General features: G+C 42.0%; 1 protein-coding gene across 5 annotated transcripts in view; it reads right to left on the reverse strand.

Annotated features, from left to right (window-relative positions):
* LOC106582084 (ganglioside-induced differentiation-associated protein 2) overlaps positions 1 to 21,851 on the reverse strand; it is a 44,970-nt gene that overhangs the window by 12,022 nt on the left and 11,097 nt on the right. For all 5 annotated transcript variants that reach the window (XR_006761193.1, XM_014164815.2, XM_014164811.2 and 2 more), the window contains exons 8-13: positions 19,275 to 19,425; positions 19,069 to 19,145; positions 18,530 to 18,606; positions 18,260 to 18,399; positions 15,328 to 15,382; positions 14,357 to 14,500 (exon numbers count right to left, since the gene is read on the reverse strand). Coding sequence is in view for 4 of the 5 variants with exons in the window: in XM_014164815.2 (XP_014020290.1) it covers positions 14,357 to 14,500; positions 15,328 to 15,382; positions 18,260 to 18,399; positions 18,530 to 18,606; positions 19,069 to 19,145; positions 19,275 to 19,425 (644 nt within the window). In the remaining variant the exon portion in view is untranslated. The remainder of the gene's footprint in view (positions 1 to 14,356; positions 14,501 to 15,327; positions 15,383 to 18,259; positions 18,400 to 18,529; positions 18,607 to 19,068; positions 19,146 to 19,274; positions 19,426 to 21,851) is intronic.

A 21,851-nucleotide genomic window follows, 5' to 3' on the forward strand; every position in this document is an offset into this window, starting at 1 on the left:
TTTCAATAGACCTCTCCCCTCTAAAACTATGTGACAGAGTATCAACAGAAGTGAAAGGATAACTTAGAACAGGAACTATTGTTATCCAATCCAAGCCAGCATCCCTTTGCCCCAAAGCTTCGCCAATTTAGCCATTTCAAATGATAAATTGTACAATTTAACATCTGGTAAAGCCAAGCCTCCTACATCCCTTGGTGAGCATATTTTCTTCATATTAATCCTGTGTTTTTCCCTATCCCACAAAGTATTTAGTTAATTTGTCATGTTGTTCGGTCTGGAATATTCATAGGTAACATTGCAGAGATATATACAATTGTGGGACCCAAACCATTTTAATCACGTTGATCTTTCCCCATAAAGAAAGTTACCTTTACCCATTTTTCTAAATTGGTCTTAATCTTGAATCGTAGTGGCTCAAAATGTTTGTCTCTTCACTTGGTCCAAATTTGAGCTCAACTTCATGCCCAAATATTTAATCCCAGTAGGAACCCATTTGAAATTAAATAGGGTAACGGTTCCAGAGTAACATATGGCATTAATTGGCATTGCTTCCGACTAACTGCAAGATGGTGCTGTCCGAGATGGTCGCTTCGCTTTGAGTCCTTAGGAAATTATACAGCATTTTTTTTTTTTTATGTATTATTTTTTACATTGTTACTCCAGGAAATATTAAGTCTTATTACTACATACAGACAAACTGAGCAACAGCACCTCTTCAACCTCAGGAGGCTGAAGAAATGTGGCTTGTCACCCAAAACCCTGACAAACTTTTACAGATGCACAATCGAGAACATCCTGTCGGGCTGTATCACAGCCTGGTACGGCAACTGCACCGCCCTCAACCGCAAGGCTCTCCAGAGGGTGGTGCGGTCTGCACAACGCATCACCGGAGGCAAACTACCTGTCCTCCATGACACCTACAGCACCCGATGTCACAGGAAGGCCAAAAAGATCATCAAGGACAACCATCCAAGCCACTGCCTGTTCACACCGCTATCATCCAGAAGGCGAGTTCAGTACAGGTGCATCAAAGCTGGGACCGAGGGACTGAAAAACAGCTTCTATCTCAAGGCCATCAGACTGTTAAACAGCCATCACTAACACAGAGGCTGCTCCCTACATTGAGACCCAATCAGTGGCCACTTTAATAAATGGATCACTAGTCACTTTAAACAATGCCACTTTAATAATGATGTTCACATATCTTACCTTACTCATATCCTATGTATATACTGTATTTTATACCATCTATTGCACATGCCGCTCGGCCATCGCTCATCCATATATTTCTATGTACACATTCGCATTCACCCCTTTAGATTTGTGTGTATTAGGTAGTTGTTGGGAAATTGTTAGATATTACTGCACTGTCGGAACTAGAAGCACAAGCATTTCGCTACTCTCGCATTAACCTCTGCTAACCATGTGTATGTGGTCGATAAAATTAGATTTGATTTATTCCAATTGATTTTGTAGCCTGCCATACTAGAATATGATTCAATACAAGTAAGTAATTGTGGTACAGACTGAAGAGGATCAGAGACCAGCAGTAGAATATCATCTGCATACATAAGCAGCTTGTATTCTTTTCCTCCTCAATGTACACCCCTTATTTCTGGATCTGTTCTTATCATTGTCGCAAGAGGCTCTAAAACTATGGTGAACAGGAGAGGGGAGAGCGAGCAACACTGCCTTGTGCCTCTAGAAAGACAAAAAAAGGAGACATAATTCCATTTGTGAGTACTGATGCTTTAGGATTAGAATAGAGGACCCTATCCATTTACAAGTCAGGTCCAGAACCACATTTTTCTAGGGTTCTTAAGAGAAAAGCCCACTCTACCCTAAAAAATGCCTTCTCAGAATCTAAGGAGACAGCAGCGATAAGAACTATATTTGATCGGTTTAACCAAATGAGATTTAAGAGCCTCCTCATATTATCAGTTGAGGTCCGGTTCTTGATAAATCCTACTTGGTCACTATGTATAATATTAGGTAGTGCCTTCTCTAAGCGTATCGTAAGGGTCTTCGTAAGAATCTTACAATCTACATTAAGGAGGCTGATAGCTCTAAAATTCCCAGGTTCTGTAGTATCTCTATCCTTTTTAGGAATCAGCGATATCAAAGCCTCATTAAAAGGTGTCCGGAAGGGAGACATTTTTAAATGCCTCCTAGAAAAACCACTATCAATACAGGTTTAAGAATGTCAATATACTTTTTATAATATTCTTTCATAGATAAAAATGGCAGCTCTAACATCCTGTTATTGAACAAATGATGCTTTATTACCAAAGCGGTATTGAAAACACATCGTTCGTGGCCAGTGTTTGCTTGTTTGCAGACTTTTATACAGCTTTGACAGTGCTACTGTATCTTTTTTGACACGCAAAGACCCAAATGGCATTCCATAGTATGTATGTCGTGAAGCTAATAGCAGTGGCGCTATTGCTGTGTGACTCCGGTAGGGCCACATCTGAAAAATAGTGCACTTGGTAGTGTGTACCGGCGTTCGACCAGTCGGCAAAAGCCAACATCACCCACGACAGAACGGTTGATTCTCAAGGGAAATGAACTCCATTATCTTGGCTTTAATGGATTTCGGCCTTTGAGTTGTCGTCTCGCTGAAATGTTCTTACCCTTTCAAATGACTGCTTGATCCACACAGCAGACATTGTGGGCTAAGTTAGGAACGCTGTGTTGCACGTGTAGCGCAAGTTTAGGTGGCGTCATTACGTCATGTACCGACGTTATATAGGTGTGCATGTCAGCTTTGACATCTGTTTTGCACGTCGGCGTTAAACTAGACATCGGCCGATACCGATGTTGGCATTTTTAGTTAATATTGTCCGATATGTTCACCGATATATCGTGCATCCCTAATATAAATCTTCATAAAAACATTGAAATACACCGTTTCTCTCTTTGGATGAGGTCACCATCTTATTGCCCTTCTTAATTGATGGAATTATGGTAGAAGTGTTCAGCATTTTTAGTTGTCTTACTAGTAGCCTGCCTATCGTCTCACCTCCCTCATAAAAACTTGTTAAAAAAGTATAAAAACAGTACATATTCTGCCTTTCTGTTATCCATTTCATGCAACTGAAATTTAAATTTGAGCATCTAATATATGCTTTATAGGTTTCCCATACTGTGAAACTCTTTTCAGTTGAGCCTATGTTGACCTAAAAAAAAGGATTTAAGATCATCTGCTAGTGATTGGATACACATCTCATCTTGTAATAGCATGGTGTATATCAATATGTAACTCTACTACAGCATCCTCTATGAGGGCAATGGGTCCAATCTTGCAATGAATCATGTTATTAACCATGAAATTAGATAAAGAAATCTATTCTAGTGTGTGTCTTATGACAGTGGGAGAAAAATAGGTATATTCTCTATCATTAGGATGGACTAATCTCCATATGTCTGTAAGGCCCATATCTTCTCGCATATGTATTGCAAGTCTATCCTTTTGCGTGGAGTTACTTGTAAAATGTACTTCTATCAATCATATTGTCCATCACTTGGTTGAAGTCTCCAGCAAGGACGATCTGCCCCTCCATATTTCCCAGTATAACGTTGACCTCGTATCAGTGTCCTCATTGTTGAGAGCATATATGCTGCATAACACTACATTAATCCCATTTATAAAGAGACTCAACGCAGATAAGCCTGCCAAACTCGTCAGAGTGTTGCTTCAATTTTAAGTATTTTGTTTATCAGAATAATCACCCCATTGTGTTTGGAATTAAATGAGCTATGATAAACTTCTGCAACTCAGCCTCCTCTAAATTTCAGTGCCTCTATCTGTTAAATGCGATTCCTGTATGAACACAATATTTGCCTGTTTCGATTTTAAAATGTCAATCTTTTTCCTCTTCACTTGGTTACCACAACCATTTATATTCCAATAGATTATGTTTACGTAACCATTAGCCATATTTGTGCTGAGTAGTTGTAGCCTGTGAGTGTGAAGTGTCCCATTTAACACACGTATATAAAACATTTCACAATATATGCTCCAGCTGTACAATAAAACAGTGTAAATAAACGTAGAAAACCAATCCCAAAATAAAACATAGCAACAAGGAACGTAACTTTGCTTCTTGATGATAGATAAGATAACCTGCAGTCTCAACTCAAAATTCCTTATGGTCCGTGAGGCGCTTGAAAGGCTAAATTAGCAACACTCCCCAGAGTCCCGCAAACACATAGGCTACCTTCATTTGTATAGTAAACAGCATACAATTCAACTTGTATTTTACTTCGTCTCGTCTTCTTTATCTGGGCTAAACACCTTGCACTAGCAAGAATCTCTGCCTCCACGTTGTCCTTGAAAATAATTTTCTTTCCCTTCCAAGAAAAGAGCAGGGTCGCTGGGAATGCCAGTGTGTGCCTGACGTTCTTCTCATGGTTGTTTCTTTACCATTGCAAACGTCTTCCTCTTTATTGCCAGTTCCTTGGACAAGTCCGGGTAAATAAGACAGCCGGCGACCTACACACTGAAAGCCACCCTTTTCTTTCGCCGCTTTAAGTACCTCGTCCCGGGCTGTAAATCGTAGGAAGCGGATGAGAACCGTTCTCGGGGGCCTATTCTCGTCAGGCATGGTTAAACTGCGATGGGTTCTTTCAAGTCATCAAATCCAAATGCGATGATTTTCTGCACACACAAGATTAGTCCACCGCCAACCGCACTCCCCTCTTTCAGATTAACCAACATCACCGTATTTCTCCTACTTCTGTTCAAGTTCTTCGACACAATTCCACAATATATCCAGCTTTTTCTCGTGATTCTCACTACCCTTCTCCAGACGGGAGATGGCATCCTCCACTGTCAAAATCCATCCCTCTGCCCCATCCATCCTCTCTTGAATCGCATCAACTTTTTCCTCTAGCTCGGAAGTTGTTTTTATCGTGCGTTTATCCATGTCTTGGTGGGGGGGATTCGGGAGGACTTGCTGTTTGTTTGCTAGCCGATGTGGCCTTCTGTGAATAGGCTTGAGGTTTTTAGCGTGTATTGACATTCCAATAACGCCACCTTAGCGAGATGTTTCAAAATGTGAATTGTCTTCATATTAAACTGTACTTCAAGTCAATATATTAAGACAAAAATGAAAGTGTATCCTTCTTTTTTGGCGGTCTTACGTGACTCCTGCCTCCATCATTCTTAAATGGAAGAAGTTTGGAACCACCAAGACTCTTCCTAGAGCTGGCTGCCCAGCAAAACTGAACAATCGGGGAAGAAGGGCCTTGGTCAGGAAGGTGACCAAGAACCAGATGGTCACTCTGACAGAGCTCCAGAGTTCCTCTGTGGAGATGGGGGAATCATCCAGAAGGACAACCATCTCTGCCGCACTCTACCAACCAGACGGAAACCACTCCTCAGTAAAAAAGCACATGACCTCCCGCTTCGAGTTTGCCAAAAAGGCACCTAAAGGACTCAGAACATGAGAAAATGATTCTCTAGTCTGATGAAACCAATATTGAACGCTTTGGCCTGAATGCCAAGCAGTCACGTCTGGAGGAAACCTGGCACCATCCCTACGGTGAAGCATGGGTGACAGCATCATGCTGTGGGGATATTTTTCAGCTGCAGGGACTGGGAGACTAGATTAGTCAGGATCGGGGGAAAGATGAAAGGAGCAAAGTACACAGAGATCCTTGATAAAGTCCTGAGCGCTCTGGAGCAGGTTATCAGACTGGGTCGAAGGTTCACCTTCCAAAAGGACAACGACCCTAAGCACACAGTCAAGACAACGCACGAGTGGCTTCGGGACAAGCCTCTGAATGTCCTTGAGTGGCCCAGCCAGAGCCCGGACTTGAACCTGTTCGAACATCTCTGGAGAGACCTGAAAATAGATGTGCAGAGATGCTCCCCATCCAACCTGACACAGCTTGAGAGGATCTGCAGAGAAGAATGAAAGAAACTCCCCAAATACAGGTGTGCCAAGCTTGTTGCGTCATACCCAAGAAACTCAAGGCTGAAATCACTGCCAAAGTACTGAGTAAAAGGTCTGAATAGTTATGTAAATGTAATATTTTAGTTTATATATATATATACATACACACACACACACACACTGCTCAAAAAATAAAGGGAACACTTAAACAACACAATGTAACTCCAAGTCAATCACACTTCTGTGAAATCAAACTGTCCACTTAGGAAGCAACACTGATTGACAATAAATTTCACATGCTGTTGTGCAAATGGAATAGACAACAGGTGGAAATTATAGGCAATTAGCAAGACACCCCCAATAAAGGAGTGGTTCTGCAGGTGGGGACCACAGACCACTTCTCAGTTCCTATGCTTCCTGGCTGATGTTTTGGTCACTTTTGAATGCTGGCGGTGCTTTCACACTAGTGGTAGCATGAGACGGAGTCTACAACCCACACAAGTGGCTCAGGTAGTGCAGCTCATCCAGGATGGCACATCAATGCGAGCTGTGGCAAGAAGGTTTGCTGTGTCTGTCAGCGTAGTGTCCAAAGCATGGAGGGACTACCAGGAGACATGCCAGTACATCAGGAGACGTGGAGGAGGCCGTAGGAGGGCAACAACCCAGCAGCAGGACCGCTACCTCCGCCTTTGTGCAAGGAGGAGCAGGGGAAGCACTGCCAGAGCCCTGCAAAATGACCTCCAGCAGGCCACAAATGTGCATGTGTCTGCTCAAACGGTCAGAAACAGACTACATGAGGGTGGTATGAGGGCCCGACGTCCACAGGTGGGGGTTGTGCTTACAGCCCAACACCGTGCAGGACGTTTGGCATTTGCCAGAGAACACCAAGATTGGCAAATTCGCCACTGGCGCCCTGTGCTCTTCACAGATGAAAGCAGGTTCACACTGAGCACGTGACAGACGTGGCAGAGTCTGGAGACGCCGTGGAGAACGTTCTGCTGCCTGCAACATCCTCCAGCATGACCGGTTTGGTGGTGGGTCAGTCATGGTGTGGGGTGGCATTTCTTTGGGGGGGCCGCACAGCCCTCCATGTGCTCGCCAGAGGTAGCCTGACTGCCATTAGGTACCGAGATGAGATCCTCAGACCCCTTGTGAGACCATATGCTGGTGCGGTTGGCCCTGGATTCCTCCTAATGCAAGACAATGCTAGACCTCATGTGGCTGGAGTGTGTCAGCAGTTCCTGCAAGAGGAAGGCATTGATGCTATGGACTGGCCCGCCCGTTCCCCAGACCTGAATCCAATTGAGCACATCTGGGACATCATGTCTCGCTCCATCCACCAACGCCACATTGCACCACAGACTGTCCAGGAGTTGGCGGAGGCTTTAGTCCAGGTCTGGGAGGAGATCCCTCAGGAGACCATCCGCCACCTCATCAGGAGCATGCCCAGGTGTTGTAGGGAGGTCATACAGGCACGTGGAGGCCACACAAACTACTGAGCCTCATTTTGACTTATTTTAAGGACATTACATCAAAGTTGGATCAGCCTGTAGTGTGGTTTTCCACTTTAATTTTGAGTGTGACTCCAAATCCAGACCTCCATGGGTTGACAAATTGGATTTCCATTGATTATTTTCGTGTGATTTTGTTGTCAGCACATTCAACTATGTAAGGAAAAAAGTATTTAATAAGATTATTTCTTTCATTCAGATCTAGGATGTGTTCTTTAAGTGTTCCCTTTATTTTTTTGAGCAGTATATTTTCTAAAATGTATAGAAACCAATTTTTGCTTCGTCATTATTGGGTATTGTGTGTAGATTAGTGAGGGAAAACAAATATTTAATCCATTTTAGAATAAGGCTGTAATGTAACAAAATGTGGAGTCAAGGGGTTTGAATACTTTCCGAATGTATATGCCATATCAATTAATAAGACTGATAGAACAGATCAGAATGTTTAGCTTTAAATGTTGCTAAACTATTATTTCTTCACATTTTAGGCGCAGCAATGAACACATAGCAGTAGGCCTACGCATGAATGTTCCAAAATTCAATTGCGGGAAAACACCATTCTAAAATACGCACCGCACATGCGAGTGGTTTCATGGCCAGAGATGGAAATATCAGCTAGAAATGTTGAAAGAAGGGGGATTTAAAGATGCAACAACTATCGTGGGTTGCTAAAATGACTAGGATAATGCCTTTGGCTGCTAGACAATGAAAGTTTAAAGAAAACCAATAGAACAGGAGAACACATGAGTAAGTCTAAAAAAAAAACATTGCTACTTTGAAGCAAGGTAATGCCTCATAATATGAAGTAAAATGTCCAGGTGTCAAACAATGAAGCAACAGGAAAAATACAGGGATGCTAATAATAGGCCTAAATGTCTTCTGGTAGATGGAAAGGCTTTCCCAAAAACCTTCTCTATTAAAACCTGTTGGGGCTAGGGGGCAGTATTGAGAATTTTGAAAAAAATATGCGCCCATTTTTAACTGCCTTCTACACCAACTCAGAAGCTAGAATATGCATATTATTGTTCAGGTTTGGATAGAAAACACTCTGAATTTTCTAAAACTGTTTGAATGGTGTCTGTAAGTATAACAGAACTCATATGGCAGTCAAAACCCTGAGACAAATTCTGACAGGAAGTGGATACATGATGTGTTGAATTACCTTTAAGCCTATGCCATTGAAACACACAGGGGCTTATTAATCTTTGAGCACTTCCTATGGCTTCCACTAGATGTCACCAGTCTTTACAAAGTGTTTTGAGTCTTATACTGTGAGATCTGACCGAACAAGAGCCTTGGAACGGTGGTGGCCGATTAGACTCTGGCGCGCGAGTTCATGTTGGGTACTCTCGTTCCAATACGTTTTAAAAGAGAATGCAATCGTCCGCCTTGAATATTACTCATGTTCTGGGTAAAAAAGGCACTAATGATTTATGCTATACAACGTTTGACATGTTTGAACGAACGTAAATATTTTTTCCCCCCTCGTTTATGAAGACCAGTCCGGCGGGCATAGATCATGTGCTAACAACACGGAGCTTTTTGGACATAAATTATGAGCTTTATCGAACAAAACTACATTTGTTATGGACCTGGGATTCCTGGAAGTGACATCTGATGAAGAGAATCAAAGGTAATGGATTATTTACATAGTATTTTCGATTTTAGATCTCTCCAACATGGCGGTTAGTCTGTATCGCAAAGCGTATTTTTCTGGGCGCAGTGCTCAGATTATTGCAAAGTGTGATTTCCCAGTAAGGTTATTTTGAAATCTGGCAATCCGGTTGCGTTCAAGAGATGTAAATCTATAATTCTTTGAATGACAATATAATATTTTACCAATGTTTTCGAATAGTAATTATTTAATTTGTTGTGCTGCTTGACTGGCGGTTATTGGAGGGAAACGATTTCCTCAACATCAACGCCATAGTAAAACGCTGTTTTTGGATATAAATATGAACTTGATAGAACAAAAAATGCATGTATTGTCTAACATAATGTCCTAGGAGTGTCATCTGATGGAGATTGTCAAAGGTTAGTGCATAATTTTAGCTGGTTTTCTGCTTTTGGTGACGCCTGTCTTTGAATTGACAAAACATTACACACAGCTATTGTCAATGTACTCTCCTAACATAATCTAACTTTATGCTTTTGCCGTAAAGCCTTTTTGAAATCGGACAACGTGGTTAGATTAAGGAGATGTTTATCTTTCAAAGGGTGTAAGATAGTTGTATGTTTGAGAAATTTGAATTATGACATTTAATTGTTTTCAAATTTGGCGCTCTTGATATTTCACCTGTTGTTGATAGGGTGTACCAGGGGTGGGACGCTTGCGTCCCACATAGCCCATAGAGGTTAAAATGTTAACTAGCTACAAAGTAGACTATGGCTATCTGCCAGAATATTATGATAATTAGCATCAATCCAGTGGCCATTTCATTTGCAAACTTCTCATGTACAACAGAAATACTGCTAACCAAACAGTGCAATGTGCCTGCACAGAGTTAAAAGGCAACTACACTCAAATCAACATTAGATTTTTTCCCCAGACCTCAAATGTGGTCTCCTGATATGGTTCAAGCATTGTTATGGCATTAGAATATACAATTATATTGTATTTACATTTAAAAAAAAGGGACTTTCAGAGGGAAATCTGAAACCTGTAAATTTCTGACTCAGTTGACAGTCTCATTTATCAGTTTCAATAGTAGGCCAACCATTAGCCTACTTGCCCAGTACAGCTTGGGTTGGCCTGACTGTGAAAGACCAATATGGAATTTATGATTTTAGGTCATTCAGAGTGTATAAATCACCGTTTCTCATAGAATTTTTCACATAGGGCACCTTTCCTTCACTGGGCGGGCCGTTTTAGCAATTTTTTTGCATAATTAGAGTATACCCACTTCTCCAGGAACCACTATCAGCGCAAAAGCTTACAAATGAACCAACTCCACAAACTAACGAGTCACCCAGAGCCAGTAAGGAGTTATTGCATCATTTCCCCTCTCTCTGCTTCATCTCAATACAAGATAAAAAAATATATTTAAAGAGCTATTGTGTAACACTCATTCCTTTTCAGTTCTGCTTTTCCTTTCCATCTGATTTAGGGTGATAACTCCAGCTGACAAATTGAGTTTTAAGTAGAACACAGACCTGTGTAAGTTTTCTAAACAGGCATATCAAGTGTTTACATCAGCGGAGGTATTTTAGCGACTGAACAGTAACTTTGAAATAACCCAGAATAAATGACTAAAATAAAGAAATCGCTTCACCATTTCCTGGTTGCTAAAATTTTAATAGTTTCCCTAATTTCAGTTTGTGACAAACCAGCAAGTATAGTGTAGAAAATCATTGTGCCATCTAAACCGCTGTGAAATATACAGTACCAGTCAAAGGTTTGGACACACCTACTCATTCAACGGTTTTTCTTTACATTTACTATTTTCTACATTGTAGAATAATAGTTAAGACATCAAAATTATGAAAGAACACATATGGAATCACGTAGTAACCAAATAACTGTTAAACAAATAAAAATATATTTGAGATTCTTCAAAGTAGCAACCCTTTGCTTTGTGGTCAGCTTTGCACACTCTTTGGTAAAAGACCAAGTCCATATTATGGCAAGAACAGCTCAAATAAGCAAAGAGAAATGACAGTCCATCATTACTTTAAGACATGAAGGTCAGTCAATCCGGAAAATTTCAAGAACTTGAAAGCTGTGCAGTCGCAAAAACCATCAAGCGCTATGATGAAACTGGCTCTCATGAGGACCGCCACAGGAAAGGAGACCCAGAGTTTCCTATGCTGCAGAGGACAAGTTCATTAGAGTTACCAGCCTCAGAAATTGCAGCCCAAAATAAATGCTTCAGAGATCAAGTAACAGACAAATCTCAACATCAACTGTTCAGAGGAGAGTGCGTGAATCAGGCCTTCATGGTTGAATTGCTCCAAAGAAACCACTACTAAATGACACCAATACAGTGAGGGAAAAAAGTATTTGATCCCCTGCTGATTTTGTACATTTGCCCACTGACGAAGAAATGATCAGTCTATAATTTTAATAGGTTTATTTGAACAGTGAGAGACAGAATAACAACAAAAAAATCAAGAAAAACACGTCAAAAATGTTATAAAATGATTTGCATTTTAATGAGGGAAATAAGTATTTGACCCCCTCTCAATCAGAAAGATTTCTGGATCCCAGGTGTCTTTTATACAGGTAACAAGCTGAGATTAGGAGCACACTCTTAAAGGGAGTGCTCCTAATCTCACCTTGTTACCTGTATAAAAGACACCTGTCCAAAGAAGCAATCAATCAATCGGATTCCAAACTCTCCACCATGGCCAAGACCAAAGAGGCTGGAATGGGCTACAAGACCATCGCCAAGCAGCTTGGTGAGAAGGTGACAACAGTTGGTGCGATTATTCACAAATGGAAGAAACACAAAAGAACTGTCAATCTCCCTCGGCCTGGGGCTCCATGCAAGATCTCACCTCGTGGAGTTGCAATGATCATGAGAACGGTGAGGAATCAGCCCAGAACTACACGGGAGTATCTTGTCAATGATCAAGGCAGCTGGGACCATATTCACCAAGAAAACAATTGGTAACACACTACGCCGTGAAGGACTGAAATCCTGCAGCGCCCGTAAGGTCCCCCTGCTCAAGAAAGCACATATACATGCCCGTCTGAAGTTTGCCAATGAACATCTGAATGATTCAGATGACAACTGGGTGAAAATGTTGTGGTCAGATGAGACCAAAATGGAGCTCTTTGGCATCAACTCGCCATGTTTGGAGGAGGAGGAATGCTGCCTATGAACCCAAGAACACCATCCCCACCATCAAACATTATGCTTTGTGGGTGTTTTTCTGCTAAAGGGACAGGACAACTTCACCGCATCAAAGGGACGATGGACGTGGCCATGTACCGTCAAATCTTGGGTGAGAACCCCCCTTTCCCTCAGCCAGGGCATTGAAAATGGGTCGTGGATGGGTATTCCAGCATGACAATGGCCCAAAACACACAGCCAAGGCAACAAAGGAGTGGCTCGAGAAGAAGCACATTAAGGTCCTGGAGTGGCCTAGCCAGTCTCCAGACCTTAATCCCATAGAAAATATGTGGAGGGAGCTGAAGGTTCGAGTTGCCAAACGTCAGCCTCGAAACCTTAATGACTTGGAGAAGATCTGCACAGAGGAGTGGGACAAGATCCCTCCTGAGATGTATGCAAACCTGGTGGCCAACTACAAGAAACGTCTGACCTCTGATTGCCACCAAGTTCATGTTTTGCAGAGGGGTAAAATACTTATTTCACTAATTAAAATGCAAATCATTTTATAACATTCGTTTTTCTGGATTTTTTCGTTGTTATTCCATCTCGCACTGTTCAAATAAACCTACCATTAAAATTATAGACTGATCATTTCTTTGTCAGTGGGCAAACTTACAAAATCAGCAGGGGATCAAGTACTTTTTTCCCCCTCACTGTAATAAGAAGACACTTGCTTGGGCCAAGAAACATGAGCAGTGGAAATCAGTCCTTTGGTCTGATGAGTTCAAATGTGATATTTTTGGTTCCAACCGCTGTGTCTTTGTGAGACGCAGAGTAGGTGAACGGATGATCTCCGCATGTGTGGTTCCCACCGTGAAGCATGGAGGTGTGAAGGTGCTGTGCTGGTGATACTGTTTGTGATTTACTTAAACAGCATGGCCATCCCAGCATTCTGCAGCGATACGCCATCCCAGCATTCTGCAGCGATACGCCATCCCAGCATTCTGCAGCGATACGCCATCCCAGCATTCTGCAGCGATACGCCATCCCAGCATTCTGCAGCGATACGCCATCCCAGCATTCTGCAGCGATACGCCATCCCAGCATTCTGCAGCGATACGCCATCCCAGCATTCTGCAGCGATACGCCATCCCATCTGGTTTGCGCTTAATGGGACCATCATTTGTTTTTCAACAGAACAATGACCCAACACACCTCCAGGAACATGTGTTAGGGCTATTTGACCAAGAAGGAGAGCTTCATTAGATGCCCTGGCCTCCACAATCACCCCACCTCAACCCAGTTGAGATGGTTTGGACTGCAGAGTGAAGGAAAAGCAGCTAACAAGTGCTCAGCAAGACTGTTGCAAGTGCTCAGCAAGACTCCTTCAAGACTGTTGGAAAAGCATTCCAGGTGAAGCTGGTTGAGAGAATGCCAAGCTGTCATCAAGGCAAAGGGTGGCTATCTGAAGAACCTCAAATATATTTTGATTTCTCACTTTTATGGTTACTACATGATTCCATATGTGTTATTTCATAGATTTGAGGTCTTCACTATTATTCTACAATGTAGAAAATAGTAAAAAAGAAAAGAAAAACCATTGAATGAGTAGGTGTCCAAACTTTTGACTGATACTGTATTTTCCAAAACCAAAAATATTGTATTTTCAGCTGGTGTACAAAACCGAAAGTAGAAGAAGGAAAAATGAAATTTAAACACAGGATGTATAGAAATAGTGCAAATAGAACAGATCTACCGCTTCCTAGACTTGCTTTTGATGAGAATGACAGATCTATAAGTCACATTTCTATGTGAAATTGGTTGGGTCGCGCAAAAAGTACAATATTGCAGCTTTAACATTCAACTACATAACAATTCCGGTTTTATCAAGTTCATCAAATGTCTTGGTATTTGCTGAACAGTTTGCTGGTTATTTTTCGTTTTGCAGACAATTCGGTCCTTTGAACAAACCAACAAAAATAGTCTGAAGGTACATGTTACATTTTAAACCGTAACACACACACGCAACACTTATAATCTGATACAATGTGGGAATATACCCACAGCTCAATGCATGAGAGAGTGTGTGTGTGTGTGTGTGTAGCCCTGCAGATGTAGGTCAGCAAGGTTGGTAAACTAGACAGAGAGAATGGTGTGTGTAGGGCCTCACCCGTGCATCGTACTCCAAGACAAAGGGAGGAATGTCTATCTGTTCAGGCAGGATACAAGTGAACAGCTGCTGGAGGGTCTCTACATGATGGACCTTCTGCTTCATCCCTGACACACTGAACGTAGTGAAGAACCAGGTGGACACCTGACACACAAGAGAAATTAACATGATACGATACATTAAGAAAAACTGGTGAAAGTGGGAGGGATTACAATTTAACCTGCCCTGAAGGTTCAATTGTAATACTTGTTTATAACACAGATGTGTTTTGGCTGAAGCCTTCCACTGTGTTTAAGTGGTAATCTATTGAGAGGAATTTACTTCTCCCTAAAACCCACTTATTAGGTTTGATTGAGTAAGGCCAATAGACTTCACTCTCCTCTTCAGTATGCAAGTGTGTGCTTTGCTTCCCATTCCAAACCATTTAAATCCATTTTCAGCATTCATTCTAATGACCCCCAGAACAATGCCAGGCCCGTCTCTCATACACACCTCAGAGTCAAGTTACCTCGGCGCTCATGATCCTTTAAATTGACCAATTAGTATATTGCTAAACTGTGAGCCTTCTCCCATCTAAAGGGCTGATTCAACTCAGTAACTATGCAGATGAGACCAGAGGTTGAAGCTTGAACAGGGTAATGTGTCAGGGAGGCTCACAGCCAAAATAAGTCTTGGTGAAACTGCAGAACAGTAGTGGGGTGGTGTGTGTGCGCGTGTGAATAGAGCCCTGCTGATCTTGGTCAGAAAAGGTTGTAAACTAAGAGGGCATAAAACAGTCAATTCAGAAAGTAAACCAAATTCCAAGTCCAAATTTTCCTCATTGAAAATCATTTTTATTTCAGTGTACCTGAATTCACTGGAATTGACCCCAACCCTGGTATATACTGTACATATCCTAATAATGCCAAGTAGTAGAAATACACCTAACAAGTGTTTGGGAAGCAGTAAAACAGGGGTACTGTTGACTTTACCTTGGAGCGAAAAGAGGGGTGTACAAAGTAGAAAGCCCTCAAGTTATTCTTAAACCTGGAATACAAAACAAAGCAAAAGCCATTTACTGACATGTCACTATTGGCTAGCATATTAAATATTTATAATTATTATGATTTATTATTGCCCTTGAGAAAAAAACAGCAATATCAAAAATATGCCTGGAAAGAAGACTTAAGCACAGGAAGCATAGAAATAGTGCACATAGAACATATCTACTGCTTCTTAGACTTGCTTGCAATGAGAATGACAGATCTATAAGTCACATTTCTATGTGAATTTGGTTTGGTCGCCCAAAACGTTACGCATTGCAGCTTTAACATTCAACTACATAGCAATTCCAGTTTCATCACCCATTTTAACTGCCATCAAGTTCTTCAAGCGGCTTAGGTTTACTCAAAACTATTTCCAGAACAGTTTGCTGGTTATTTTTCTTTTTGCAGACAATTGGGTCCTTTGAACAAACCAAAGAGAGATTTTTTTTTAAATGACCACATATATGGTGTTGTCTGGGCAAGTGGTTTGCTGATGTCAACGTTGTGAACAGAGTGCCCTATGGTGGCTTTGGGGCATAAGCTACAGACAATGAACATAATTGCAATTTCAATGCACAGAGATACCGTGACAAGATCCTGAGGCACATTATCATGCCATTCATCCACCGCCATCACCTCATGTTTCAGCATTATAATGCACCGCCCCATGTCGCAAGGATCTGGAAGCTGAAAATGTCCCAGTTCTTCTATGGCCTGCATACTCACCAGACATGTCACCCATTGAGCCTGTTTGGGATGCTCTGGATCGACGTGTAAAACAGCATGTTCCAGTTCAAGCCAATATCCAGCAACTTCGCACAGCCATTGAAGAGGCGTGGGACAACATTCCACAATCAACAGCAGGGGGTTGACAGCACACCCGGTTGTAAATCAAGGACAGAACATTCAGCATCTCCCTCTCCAATGTTCACCACAGGAATGTGCCTTTGTTTCACAGATATTTTCCCGCCGAAACTCTAACACGTTCTAAAGCGAATACTGGAACAATATTTTTAACATAGAACGTGGGGAATGGTCGAAGGTGACCTAAAAGAACACGGATGTCGGTTTGTTTGTTATTTTGTTATGTCATGAAAAATGTTAAAGGAAATACTGTAACAAAGTATACACACTATATGTGTGAAGTGTCCTTCCGATGCGTTGTGCACGAAATATGAAAAATTATGAAAGTGTTTTTGTTAAGAGAGGTTTGTGATTTTAGAAACTATAAGAGGATTTTTTTTATAACTTTGTACAAGTAAGTAGTCACTTCCCCCTTGAGTGAGGTCAGAGAGCGTGAGTTGAGGCAGAGTTGCCAAAAAAAAAAGCCACATCTCAGACTGGCCAATAAAAATAAAAGATTAATATGAGAAATAGAACAGACACTGAACAGAGGAACTCTGCCTAGAAGGCCAGCATCCCAGAGTCACCTCTTCACTGTTGACGTTGAGACTGGTGTTTTGCGGGTACCATTTAATGAAGCTGCCAGTTGAGGACGTGTGAGGCGTCTGTTTCTAAAACTATACACTGATGTACTTGTCCTCTTGCTCAGTTGTGCACCGGGGCCTCCCACTACTCTTTCTATTCTGGTTAGAGCCAGATAAAAAATAAAAAAAGATAGTCGGTTGTAGAATCTCTCAATGACTACAACAACAACTAGCTTCAAAGACTATAATCTCACATTGTTCACGAAAGAGGAAGTTGTGTAGTACGACCACTGCTGAGAAGTTGGAGTACTGTGGGTGGTGTTGCCTTATCTATGGCTGTGGGGTTGAGGTGAGAAGGCTTCTGGTTTTCATTTGCAGGACGTGGTTTTCAGCTCTAGAGCAGTGTGAATGTGTCAGACAGGGGGAAAAGTATTTAGTAGTTGACCTCATCTTAGACTGTAATAGATGTACTAAAGCAGAGGGTACGCATGGTTATGGTATATAGTGTTGACATTGGCACTGCTAAGTTAAAATGTATGGTGCTTTGTGACATCTTGAAACAGAAGAGGGGAGATTAGAAGTCACAGAACCTGATGCCGTTTTCTTCAATTGCACATGAAGTTCATTCATGGCCGATTGTTGTCAGCAACAAGCTGTTTGATCAGTGAAGTTTGTAGAGTTGGCCAGAAATGCAAATGTTTTCGGAATGTTAGTGTCTTTGATTTGGACTGTGTCACCGCCAATATCTCATTTTCTGGGAACCTTCTCAGAGCGTTGGGAAGCCGTTCCAAAACAGACTCCAGGTTTCCAAAACGTACGTGTACCCAAAAGCTATCCCGTTTCAGTTATCGGAAAATAAGCAATGTCTCCTTGGTTTCATGGTAGCTTGAACATTATGTTTGGATCAAATTTTATACGGCACATCGGCTGAATACAACAGTGAAATGCTTACTTACAAGCCCTTAACCAACAACGCAGTTAAGAAAATAAAATAGAGTTAAGAAAATATTTACTAAATATTTTTTTTTTAAGTAACACAATAACGAGGCTATATACAGGGGGTACCGGTACCGAGTCAATGTGTGGGTTAGTCAAGGTAATTTGTACATGTAGGTAGGGGTAAAGTGACTATGTATTAAAAATAAACAGCGAGTAGCAGCAGTGTTAAAAACAAAGGGTGGGGGTCAATGCAAATAGATGCTATACAAAAAGGTGATAAACCAGAACTGTTCAGTGAAAATCAACTATTACTGGAGGATGAGCCAACTGTACACTCTAAAGAACAAACTACAGCTGATAGTTCATAGGGGTTAAAGATCACAGGGAGAACGGTTTCATCTTACGCATTCAGATTTGATTCACTTGTCGTATCTGGTAACCAACAGTCTGTAATATACCTTTTCTCCCTCCCTCTCTCCTAAAATCAGTCAAATATGTGGTGTGCGTCTTACTTGGCGTCTACAATCTCATGAAGCTTCTTAAGGAATTCAGAGTCCAGATGGTTGTGTTCTCCGGTCAGTGTGTGAAAGTAAACCATCACATACTCCTTCACTGTGATGTGGTCCATGACATGGATGAAGTACAGCAGGGCCTGTAGTGGAGTAATACACACACGGTGGAGAGGTCAAGGCTTGTTCACAGAGCAACAATATTGATTTATTTTCTATTGTGCCACTAAAACGGTGATGTTCATGATGTTGCCTCCAAATGAAGCCTGGTACCTTTTCCATGTCGATGAGGGTGACTGGAATATTTCTGCCTACAAGAACCATCACTGTCCTGCCACACATGTCAACGCCTGTGGAAACACACACACACACACACACACACACACACACACACACACACACACACACACACACACACACACACACACACACACAACTTAAAGATAAGCCCAGCAGCCCGCCAGTGTTACGACACTGCCTCCTAGAGGAGGCATGGAACAATTACACTCTGAAATAGGAGGGTGTCACAAGCCTCACTATATTATATCTATGGCTGAAAAATAAGTATAAAAAGAGATCCAAAGAACTAAATGAAACTAAATTAACGAGTTTGAGGAAAAAGAAAGCAAGAGAAAGAGGGGGAGCAAGAGAATGAGGGAAAGAAAGATGTCCTGCCATGACAGAGGCCGTTTCATTACTGGCCATTTTTTATCCTGAGAAGTAAAAATGATAAAACTGATTATTTCACCCCCGGATGCTGTTTTCAATGAGCTGGAAAAAGGATTTCACATACAGACACACACTGAACTCACCAGTTTGATATAAGGCTTTCAGTGCTGCTATGTCAGACAAGTCCTCTGCTCTGGCTCGACATAACCAGCGGTTATAACTGCAACAACAGGAGAGGTTATAACACATTACGGAAACACTGTACTGGCTTAGGGTGTACTGTAAATGTTGGTAAAACTAGGGTATAGGATGCATGGTAGGGACGTAGTGTACAAGTTGTGTAACACACTTTCTCTGGTGCTGTTTCTGCATGGTTGCATCAGACAGCTGGCCCTGCAGGATTAGTTTGCGCTGTTTGTCCACGTCTCCCTCCATCCGGGAAAACGCATGAGTCCCCACCTGGCCCAGGTCTGAGTCCAGAGTCTCCGCCTCAGAGTCAACTAAACAGCACACACACACAGATACAACAATCTATGAAAATGACTTTCAACTCTAAAAGAAAATACACTCTCCCTAAATGTTATATCAACAAATATCCTATTTTTAAACCATTGCTGTGAAATGTCTGTGTGTGTGTTTATTGTCGTTGGGCCTGACTCACACCTCTAGGTCTGGAGTTTATAATCTAGGGCTGAGCCCCATATGGACAACAGTCATCCAAGGAGAGGCAATATTAAGGCATCAAAGCGGACACATGGCTAAAGTGAGTAACTAAAGTAACTAAATATAATATACCAGTCCAGTATATTCATATACAGTGGGGAGAACAAGTATTTGATAACCTGCAAAATCGGCAGTGTTTCCTATTTACAAAGCATGTAGAGGTCTGTAATTTTTATCATAGGTACACTTCAACTGTGAGAGACGGAATCTAAAACAAAAATCCAGAAAAATCACATTGTATGATTGTTAAGTAATTAATTTGCATTTTATTGCATGAAAGTATTTGATCACCTACCAACCAGTAAGAATTACAGCTCTCACAGACCTGTTAGTTTTTCTTTAAGAAGCCCTCCTGTTCTCCACTCATTTCCTGTATTAACTGCACCCGTTTGAACTCTTTATCTGTATAAAAGACACCTGTCCACACACAAACAGACTCCAACCTCTCCACAATGGCCAAGACCAGAGAGCTGTGTAAGGACATCAGGGATAAAATTGTAGACCTGCACAAGGCTGGGATGGGCTACAGGACAATAGGCAAGCAGCTTGGTGAGAAGGCAACAACTGTTGGCGCAATTATTAGAAAATGGAAGAAGTTCAAGATGACGGTCAATCACCCTCGGTCTGGGGCTCCATGCAAGATCTCACCTCGTGGGGCATCAATGATCATGAGGAAGGTGAGGGATCAGCCCAGAACTACACGGCAGGACCTGGTCAATGACCTGAAGAGAGCTGGGACCACAGTCTCAAAGAAAACCATTAGTAACACACTACGCCGTCATGGATTAAAATCCTGCAGCGCACGCAAGGTCCCCCTGCTCAAGCCAGCGCATGTCCAGGCCCGTCTGAAGTTTGCCAATGACCATCTGGATGATCCAGAGGAGGAATGGGAGAAGGTCATGTGGTCTGATGAGACAAAAATAGAGCTTTTTGGTCTAAACTCCACTCGCCGTGTTTGGAGGAAGGATGAGTACAACCCCAAGAACACCATCCCAACAGTGGAGCATGGAGGTGGAAACATCACTCTTTGGGGATGTTTTTCTGCAAAGGGGACAGGACGACTGCACCGTATTAAGGGGAGGATGGATGGGGCCATGTATCGCGAGATCTTGGCCAACAACCTCCTTCCCTCAGTAAGAGCATTGAAGATGGGTCGTGGCTGGGTCTTCCAGCATGACAACGACCCGAAACACTCAGCCAGGGCAACTAAGGAGTGGCTCCGTAAGAAGCATCTCAAGGTCCTGGAGTGGCCTAGCCAGTCTCCAGACTTGAACCCAATAGAAAATCTTTGGAGGGAGCTGAAAGTCCGTATTGCCCAGCGACAGCCCCGAAACCTGAAGGATCTGGAGAAGGTCTGTATGGAGGAGTGGGCCAAAATCCCTGCTGCAGTGTGTGCAAACCTGGTCAAGAACTACAGGAAACGTATGATCTCTGTAATTGCAAACAAAGGTTTCTGTACCAAATATTAAGTTCTGCTTTTCTGATGTATCAAATACTTATGTCATGCAATAAAATGCAAATTAATTACTTAAAAATCATACAATGTGATTTTCTGGATTTTTGTTTTACATTCCATTCCGTCTCTCACAGTTGAAGTGTACCTATAACAATTACAGACCTCTACATGCTTTGTAAGTAGGAAAACCTGCAAAATCGGCAGTGTATCAAATACTTGTTCTCCCCACTGTACATCAACACATCTAGACAAAACTACAACACAACCTTACGGGACGAGAAACCTTTTCAACACTCAGGAAAATATCTGAACACAGGAGGGAGGCCATATTGCATTCCTTTATTGAAGACACAGGTAACTGCCAAAATGAGGGAAACACCAACATAAAGTGTCTTAACAAGGCATTGGTCCACCACAAGCCAGAACAGCTTCAATGCACCTTGGCATAGATTCTACAAGCATCTGGAACTATATTAGAGGGATGTGACACGGTTTTTCCATGAGATATTCCATCATTTGGTGTTTTGTTGATGGTGATGGAAAACGCTGTCTCAGTTGCTGCTCCAGAATCTCCCATAAGTGTTCAACTGGGTTGAGATCTGGTGACTGAGATGGCCATGGCATGTGGTTTACATCGTTTTCATGCTCATCAAACCATTCAGTGACTACTCAGGCCCTGTGTATAGGGGCATTGTCATCCTATGGGGGCATAGCCATGGTAGCCAAAATAATGGCCTGCCCAGCATT

Source organism: Salmo salar, chromosome ssa21 (genome assembly GCF_905237065.1).
Source record: "Salmo salar chromosome ssa21, Ssal_v3.1, whole genome shotgun sequence".
NCBI classification, from domain to species: Eukaryota; Metazoa; Chordata; class Actinopteri; order Salmoniformes; family Salmonidae; genus Salmo; species Salmo salar.